This window comes from Salmo salar, chromosome ssa09 (assembly GCF_905237065.1).
Source record: "Salmo salar chromosome ssa09, Ssal_v3.1, whole genome shotgun sequence".
NCBI lineage: Eukaryota > Metazoa > Chordata > Actinopteri > Salmoniformes > Salmonidae > Salmo > Salmo salar.
The window spans coordinates 38852237-38861977 of NC_059450.1; the positions used below are offsets into that span (position 1 = coordinate 38852237).

General features: G+C 40.8%; 1 protein-coding gene across 1 annotated transcript; it reads left to right on the forward strand.

Annotated features, from left to right (window-relative positions):
- The first annotated feature begins 42 nt into the window (after positions 1–42).
- Positions 43–9636, forward strand: LOC106611332 (kinesin-like protein KIF3B). Its single transcript, XM_014211438.2, has 8 exons — positions 43–2089; positions 2242–2343; positions 3006–3128; positions 3468–3586; positions 3690–3806; positions 4404–4515; positions 5007–5191; positions 8817–9636. Exons 1-8 carry the CDS (start codon positions 527–529, stop codon positions 8971–8973), a joined length of 2478 nt encoding a protein of 825 aa, XP_014066913.2. The 5' UTR covers positions 43–526; the 3' UTR covers positions 8974–9636.
- The last annotated feature ends 105 nt before the right edge of the window (positions 9637–9741 follow it).

A 9741-nucleotide genomic window follows, 5' to 3' on the forward strand; every position in this document is an offset into this window, starting at 1 on the left:
TATGCCTATTAGATCAGATGTATTAAATAATTTCATTAGGCTACACCTGTTTACAAGGTTTCGCTTTAATCCACTTCGTTTTGTTGGTCACATGCCTTGTTCCTATTGTCTGCAGCAGAGGGAAGGGTGTGTACTGGGGATGTGGGCTGGCTGGCTGACGGCAGTGTTTTCTAGCAGTGGTGGCGCAGCATCCTTTGTATCATGTAGCGGCGGTGCGGTGCGTGCGGATTAAGGGTGGAGACAGTTATCGTTGCCAGGATCAAGTATATTCATCAGAGTCGGAGGAAGTACATGTAGTCTACGTGGTATAGGCGATGTCCGTGTGATTAGGTGTGCCCAAGTACATCATGTTACCATTTTCTGCGAAAGCTATGAATTGGCTTACCTGGGTACCGCTCGGCGGAGGATGCTTCGAGAAAGAGGGGAAACATGAGTCATCTTGATGCGCGATTAGCGACAGATACAGTGACTTTTAATTGTGTTGCGGAGAAATCCATTTTTATGGTCAAGGATCAAAGGAATAAATATGTCGAGACCGAAACCGTGCGAGGCTGTGAAGGTGGTGGTGCGATGCCGCCCATTTAACAGGAGAGAGGAGACCATGGACAACGATAACATATTGGAGGTGAATTCAAAACTGGGCCAGATCACATTGAGGAACCCAAGGGCGTCACCTGAAGAACTCATGAAATCATTCACCTTTGATGCGGTCTACGACTATGAGTCGAAACAGAGCGATATTTATGACGATACCGTCAGACCTCTTGTAGATTCCGTGTTACAAGGATTCAATGGTACAATATTCGCATATGGGCAGACTGGGACAGGTAAAACATACACGATGCTAGGTATGCCCACAGACAATGAAAGAGGGATCATCCCAAATTCATTTAACCACATTTTTACACAGATCTCCAGGTCTCAGAATCAGCAATATTTAGTGAGGGCATCCTATCTAGAGATCTATCGTGAGGAGGTCAGGGATCTGTTATGTAAAGACAACAAGAAACTAGATCTCAAAGAGAACCCAGATTCAGGGGTTTATGTCAAAGATCTGTCTTCGGTTGTCACCAAGAATGTCATGGAGCTCGAACATGTCATGAACATAGGAGATGAGTCCAGGTCTGTGGGGTTCACCAATATGAACGAACGCAGTTCGCGGTCCCATGCCATCTTCATGATCACGGTGGAGTGCAGTGAGAAAGGTGCAGATGGAGAGGACCACATACGGGTTGGGAAGCTGAACATGGTTGACCTGGCTGGCAGCGAACGCCAGAGCAAGACAGGTGCTAAAGGGGAGCGCCTGAAAGAGGCCACTAAAATCAACCTGTCCCTCTCAGCACTGGGTAATGTCATCTCAGCTCTGGTGGATGGGAAGAGCACCCACATCCCTTACAGGGACTCTAAACTGACCCGTCTACTCCAGGATTCACTGGGTGGCAATGCTAAGACAGTCATGGTAGCCACTCTGGGACCAGCGTCCAAGCACTATGAAGAATCCCTGACCACCCTACGGTATGCAAACCGGGCCAAAAATATAAAGAACAAACCCAAAATCAATGAGGATCCAAAGGATGCTCTGCTGAGAGAGTTCCAGGAGGAGATCGCCCGCCTGAAGGCCCAGCTGGAGGAGCGAGGGACGCTGGCGAAGGAGAGGAGGAGAAGGAGAAATAGCAGAAGACTGACTAAAAGTATGATTGTTGAGGATGTAGCCCACAGAGAAAGGGATGCAGAACTGTGGAAGGCACTGGAAGCGGAATGGAAGCGGAATGAGGAATACTATATAAAGGAAGAAGAAGAAAGCAAGATGATAGAAGAGGATGAAAAAGGGGTAGAGAGATTCAACTCCATGGATAACTCTGTAGAGGGCAGTCCCCCAAAAACTGTAACCTCCAGAATACCGATACATAGATTTAGCTCTGTGGAGGATAGCCCCAAAAAGGCTTTTCCCACCAGTAGCCATAGCAGCCCAGGGGCGAGAGAGAAATGGAAGCCATTTGGTGAAAAAGAACAGATGGAAAAGGGAAGGATGATGGACGACATGCAGAAGGAACAGGAAGCTATGGAAAAGATTATTGAGAAATATAAGGTGACAATACATTATTTTCTCTGTTTCTGTATATGAGACAATATTTTGCATTTTGATATCATGTTTAATATGATGCATTATTTATTGGTGATACAGAGCGTCCATCTTTCCAATAATCAGCCATCCATATGGCCATGTATCTTTCTCTCCAGGCAATGGAGAGCAAAATATTGGCTGGGGGAAAGAACATTATTGACCACACTAATGAGCAACAGAAGATGCTGGAATTGAAGAGGCAAGAGATTGCAGAACAGGTGAGAGATCGTCTATAAACCAATAGGGTATGTTCATTTCATAGATTGAGGGAGTCATGGAGAAGGCACAAAACAATTAGGCTATATCTCTACTATAACAGAAATAGTGCTGTGTCTGATGACCATGATGGAAGTGGTAATTCAATATTATTTCATGTTTCTCGATATACACTACCAGTCAAAAGTTTGGACCCACCTACTCATTCAAGGGTTTTTCTTTATTGTTTACTATTTCTACATTGTCGAAAGACATCAAAAGCTGTCAAGACAAAGCGTGGCTACTTTGGAGAATATAAAATATATTTTGATTTGTTTAACACTTTTTTGGTTACTACATGATTCTATATGTGTTATTTCATAGTTTTGATGTCTTCACTATTATTCTACAATGTAGAAAATAGTAAACAATAAAGAAAAACCCTTGAATGAGTAGGTGTGTCCAAACTTTTGACTGGTAGTGTACATGCAGGTTTATTCATTGTATTGTGTCTCTGTGTTTACCTATCTTAGATTTTGGTCAGCACCGTGGAGTGCGGCTGTGATATGAAAAAAAAAAAGTTGTATTGTTTGCGTGCAGGCTAGGCCTCACTTTATTGTGAAACATGACTACACAAAGGAAGTTCCCACACTGGAAAATAAAAGTATTTTTTATTTGTATTTAGATAAGACGAGAGAGAGAGATCCAGCAGCAGGTGATGGCTCAGGATGAGGAGACGGGAGAGCTGAGAGAGACCACCTCCTCCCTGCAGCAGGAGGTGGAACTCAAAACCAAGAAGCTGAAAAGGGTAAGATGGATTACTAACCAGCAGGGTTGGGGTCAATTCCATTTCAATTCCAGTCAATACAGAAAGTAAACCAAACTCCAATTCCAAATTTTCCTAATTGAAAAGCATTGAAGAGAATTTACATTTCAGTGTAAATCTGAATTGACTGGAATTGACCCCAACCTTCCATATCCCTAAAGCCCATCAGGGATCATTGTCATGACCTTATGTTTAATATAAAGGGATTTTAGACAGTGTTCTGATGCAAAATGCTATTCCCTCATTTCTGGTTGTTTTGATTAGGATGTTAACATTTAATGGATGTGTTCTCCTATTGTGTTTCCTCTCTCGTTGATCCAGTTGTATGCCAAGCTGCAGCTGGTGAAGGCTGAGATTGGGGACGTCATTGATGAGCATGTAGTGACCAGACAGGAGCTGGAGCAGACACAGAATGAACTCACCAGAGAACTCAAGTTCAAGTGAGTTTTAATAACGTATAATCACACAGGCACGCACGCACACACAAACACACTACCCCAATTGGTTCACTTTTCATAATATTGTTTTATGTGTTACCTGCAGGTATCTCTTAATTGAGAATTTCATCCCTCCCAAAGAAAAGAACACGATTATGAACCGGCTTCACTTTGACAGTGACGAGGACCAGTGGAGGTTTAGGCCCTTCGTTCCTTCAGAAAGGTCAGTGAGTTCACATAGTCTATGCTAGTCTATACTAGTCTTATGAGCTTAATATTCATTAAGTATTAAGTATTGCAATGGTACCAAATATATTATTGACTGGTGCTGAAAGGACAGCCCTGCTAATCGGCCAGCCACTGCATAAAGGTATAGGTGGTCAGGGCAAACGTTGTGGTGCTGAAAGGACAGCTCTGCAAAGCCAGTTACAATAATGTCACTGATGAGGCTAGTCACAATTGGATTAAAATCCGAATCAAATTTGTATTTGTCACATGCACCGAATACAACAGGTGTAGACCTTACAGTGAAATGCTTACTTACAAGCTCTTAACCAACAATGCTTTAAGAAGTTAAGAAAAAAAGTGTTAAATAAAAAATGTAAGTAACAAATAATTAAACAGCAGCAGTAAAATAACAATAGTGAGGCTATATACAGGGGGTACCGGTACAGAGTTAATGGTACAGGGTCAATTATTTCCTTGTTTCACATGTTTATGAAATCGAAGTTACTTTGTCACGCTAAGATACTATTATTTTCTTTGCACTCCTTAACTAACTCCTAAACTAGCTATTCATCCCTTGCACATCTTATTGCAGTAAATCGGCTCATCAGGTGAAGCGAAGGCCCACGTCTGTGGTGGGATACAAGAGACCAATCAGCCAGTATGCACAGATGGCTGTCACAGCAGGAGCTCCATGTAGATACCGGGTGGGTTGGTGCTTGGTTTTTATCTATGGTACATTTTTCATATCTGAGATTGAACATAAAGGAAAAGTTGTAGTTTTTTTTACAACCAAATCTAAATGTCTTATGTAAATGGAATGTTATAGAAGGGTCCAGACACCGTTTTTTGATTTCACTTGTTTTTGAGAATCTTACCCCAAACGGCAAATCACTTCCTCATCCTCGTTGTGTAGTATGGGGGCCCTAAAAAAACATGAACAAAGACTCCAAAAACAACCAAATATGTATTTTTTGGAAACGGTAAAGCTCTCAGTATAGTGATGCAGGTTTAGATGTGGTACACATGAAATTGTGTCATTCCGAACTAATTGAGGGCCATTTCCATACCAAACTGATTAGTGGCAAGAAACCACTTTCCACACATTTATTTATCATCAATTACAGATGTTTTCCATTGTCATTGTTCATTATATTAAACTCCCTCTCTCTTCCGCTCTCATTCATTATTTCTGTAGGCTGAGAATGTGATGCTCCTGGAGCTAGATATGAGCCCACCCAGCATGTACAACCTCAACCTTAACGGATCACACCTGGAACAGAACTTTGGAGGTCACGGTAGTCCCAGGAGAGACCTGCTAGCCAACGTCCCATTCAGGGACAGGACAACTGCATCAGGAAGGGTCCGGAAGTCACGATCCTGGTGAGTTACAGTACCTAAAATAACCAGGTGAGTTACCTGTAGTAACCTGGTGAGTTAGAGTACCTATAATAACCAGGTGAGTTACCTGTAGTAACCTGGTGAGTTACAGTACCTATAATAACCAGGTGAGTTACCTGGTGAGTTACCTGTAGTAACCTGGTGAGTTAGAGTACCTATAATAACCAGGTGAGTTACCTGTAGTAACCTGGTGAGTTAGAGTACCTATAATAACCTGGTGAGTTACCTGTAGTAACCTGGTGAGTTAGAGTACCTATAATAACCAGGTGAGTTACCTGTAGTAACCTGGTGAGTTACAGTACCTATAATAACCAGGTGAGTTACCTGTAGTAACCTGGTGAGTTACAGTACCTATAATAACCAGGTGAGTTACCTGTAGTAACCTGGTGAGTTACAGTACCTATAATAACCAGGTGAGTTACCTGTAGTAACCTGGTGAGTTACAGTACCTATAATAACCAGGTGAGTTACCTGGTGAGTTACCTGTAGTAACCTGGTGAGTTACAGTACCTATAATAACCAGATGAGTTACCTGTAGTAACCTGGTGAGTTACCTGTAGTAACCTGGTGAGTTACAGTACCTATAATAACCTGGTGAGTTACCTGTAGTAACCTGGTGAGTTACAGTACCTATAATAACCAGGTGAGTTACCTGTAGTAACCTGGTGAGTTAGAGTACCTATAATAACCTGGTGAGTTACCTGTAGTAACCTGGTGAGTTAGAGTACCTATAATAACCTGGTGAGTTACCTGTAGTAACCTGGTGAGTTACAGTACCTATAATAACCAGGTGAGTTACCTGTAGTAACCTGGTGAGTTACAGTACCTATAATAACCAGGTGAGTTACCTGGTGAGTTACCTGTAGTAACCTGGTGAGTTACAGTACCTATAATAACCAGATGAGTTACCTGTAGTAACCTGGTGAGTTACCTGTAGTAACCTGGTGAGTTACAGTACCTATAATAACCAGATGAGTTACCTGTAGTAACCTGGTGAGTTACATTACCTATAATAAACAGATGAGTTACCTGTAGTAACCTGGTGAGTTACCTGTAGTAACCTGGTGAGTTACAGTACCTATAATAACCAGATGAGTTACCTGTAGTAACCTGGTGAGTTACAGTACCTATAATAACCAGGTGAGTTACAGTATCTATAATAACCAGGTGAGTTACAGTACCTATAATAACCAGGTGAGTTACCTGTAGTAACCTGGTGAGTTACAGTACCTATAATAACCAGGTGACGTACAGTACCTATAATAACCAGGTGAGTTACAGTACCTATAATAACCAGATGAGTTACCTGTAGTAACCTGGTGAGTTACAGTACCTATAATAACCAGATGAGTTACCTGTAGTAACCTGGTGAGTTACAGTATCTATAATAACCAGATGAGTTACCTGTAGTAACCTGGTGAGTTACAGTACCTATAATAACCAGATGAGTTAATGTAGTAACCTGGTGAGTTACAGTATCTATAATAACCAGGTGAGTTACCTGTAGTAACCTGGTGAGTTACAGTACCTATAATAACCAGATGAGTTACATGTAGTAACCTGGTGAGTTACAGTATCTATAATAACCAGGTGAGTTACCTGTAGTAACCCGGTGAGATACAGTACCTATAATAACCAGGTGAGTTACCTGTAGTAACCTGGTGAGTTACAGTACCTATAATAACCAGGTGAGTTACCTGTAGTAACCTGGTGAGTTACAGTACCTATAATAACCAGGTGAGTTACCTGTAGTAACCTGGTGAGTTACAGTACCTATAATAACCCGGTGAGTTACAGTACCTATAATAACCAGATGAGTTACATGTAGTATCCTGGTGAGTTACAGTATCTATAATAACCAGGTGAGTTACCTGTAGTAACCTGGTGAGTTACAGTACCTATAATAACCAGATGAGTTACATGTAGTAACCTGGTGAGTTACAGTATCTATAATAACCAGGTGAGTTACCTGTAGTAACCCGGTGAGATACAGTACCTATAATAACCAGGTGAGTTACCTGTAGTAACCTGGTGAGTTACAGTACCTATAATAACCAGGTGAGTTACCTGTAGTAACCTGGTGAGTTACAGTACCTATAATAACCAGGTGAGTTACCTGTAGTAACCTGGTGAGTTACAGTACCTATAATAACCTGGTGAGTTACAGTACCTATAATAACCAGATGAGTTACATGTAGTATCCTGGTGAGTTACAGTATCTATAATAACCAGGTGAGTTACCTGTAGTAACCTGGTGAGTTACAGTATCTATAATAACCAGGTGAGTTACCTGTAGTAACCTGGTGAGTTACAGTACCTATAATAACCAGATGAGTTACATGTAGTAACCTGGTGAGTTACAGTATCTATAATAACCAGGTGAGTTACCTGTAGTAACCCGGTGAGATACAGTACCTATAATAACCAGGTGAGTTACCTGTAGTAACCTGGTGAGTTACAGTACCTATAATAACCAGGTGAGTTACCTGTAGTAACCTGGTGAGTTACAGTACCTATAATAACCAGGTGAGTTACCTGTAGTAACCTGGTGAGTTACAGTACCTATAATAACCTGGTGAGTTACAGTACCTATAATAACCAGATGAGTTACATGTAGTATCCTGGTGAGTTACAGTATCTATAATAACCAGGTGAGTTACCTGTAGTAACCTGGTGAGTTACAGTACCTATAATAACCAGGTGAGTTACAGTACCTATAATAACCAGATGAGTTACCTGTAGTAACCTGGTGAGTTACAGTATCTATAATAACCAGGTGAGTTACAGTACCTATAATAACCAGATGAGTTACCTGTAGTAACCTGGTGAGTTACAGTACCTATAATAACCAGATGAGTTACCTGTAGTAACCTGGTGAGTTACAGTACCTATAATAACCAGATGAGTTACATGTAGTAACCTGGTGAGTTACCTGTAGTAACCTGGTGAGTTACAGTACCTATAATAACCAGATGAGTTACATGTAGTAACCTGGTGAGTTACAGTATCTATAATAACCAGGTGAGTTACCTGTAGTAACCTGGTGAGTTACAGTACCTATAATAACCAGATGAGTTACATGTAGTAACCTGGTGAGTTACAGTATCTATAATAACCAGGTGAGTTACCTGTAGTAACCTGGTGAGTTACAGTACCTATAATAACCAGATGAGTTACCTGTAGTAACCTGGTGAGTTACAGTACCTATAATAACCAGGTGAGTTACCTGTAGTAACCTGGTGAGTTACAGTACCTATAATAACCAGATGAGTTACCTGTAGTAACCTGGTGATTTAAAACTGTAGAGGAGGACACTCAGAGTTCCTACAGTATTTGCTGATTAACTGTTAGGTGATTTGTCCTACCTACTTTACTAATAATTGGCAGCATTTAGAACCATGCATATCGTGATTTCATTTCTGACACGTTACAACAAAACAGAATAGATGTACAACTATATTTGCTATGTTAGGCCTACTCTTGAGACAGCATTTTTGTGACAATCTTTGTTGCAGCAAAAAAAAATCCTAATGAAAGGATCCATATAAGAAGACACTCAAGTTGCCAACCGAATATGTAACATGTATTCCCTCTTCTTTATTCCCAGGTACCAGGCACCACGCTCATCCTCTTCATGCGTCTCATCCTCTTCATCATCCAGCTCTATAACATCAGGGCCCCAGACCCAGTGCTTTCCTCACCCCCAGAGACCCTCCTCAGCCATATACACTCCATTGGAAGGTTCCATTCCAGGGGGCCCCTGAGTCTAGATTCCAAAACATTCCAACGTTCCAATGTATATCATATATGCTTATTTGCTAGGTCGAAAATATACAGGTTAGGACAATGTAACAATTCCATGCAGCAGTGTTAGAAAATAAACAATTTCCTTGGACCAGCGCCTACAGGATTAGCATAAAAAATGTGACCAGTGGCCTGGAAATCAAGTAGTAAAGTGACTGTAGATAATTTGATAAACGTTTGAATTAATAGAATGACAGTAAAACAGTTATGCTATGTGTTTGATGAGTAGCTGAAATGTACTACGATTGTGGTTATTTTCCAAGTTTGATGACAAACCTTGTGTACTGCTAACATTCACTTCCAGTCATTTTCACTCGCATTGTTAGCAATGAGGTACAATAGATTGCTAGTCCCATTGTTTATAATCCTTTCGCATTTATAGAGACATTCATGGGATTTTAGAATCCTCTGGTCCTAACCTGTATATCTGACCTGTCTGCATTATCAACAATTTCATAGTGTATTATTTCACCAAACACAATTGGTCTGTAACCAAAAGTAATTTGCATTTGTGGAAAATATTGCACTGCTGAACTTTGACTAAAGTATATGGCTAAAGTAATGTTTAGCTTTTGATGTACAGAAACATCAGAATAAATGGTACAAACTGTTACATAACATAACTTGTATGAGCCTACATTGTTTAGGGAATAGAGTCTTTCAAATTGAATGAACTGCCATTGGTCACAACAAATAGGGAGAAAAGGAGAAACACCTGCCTTAACGTT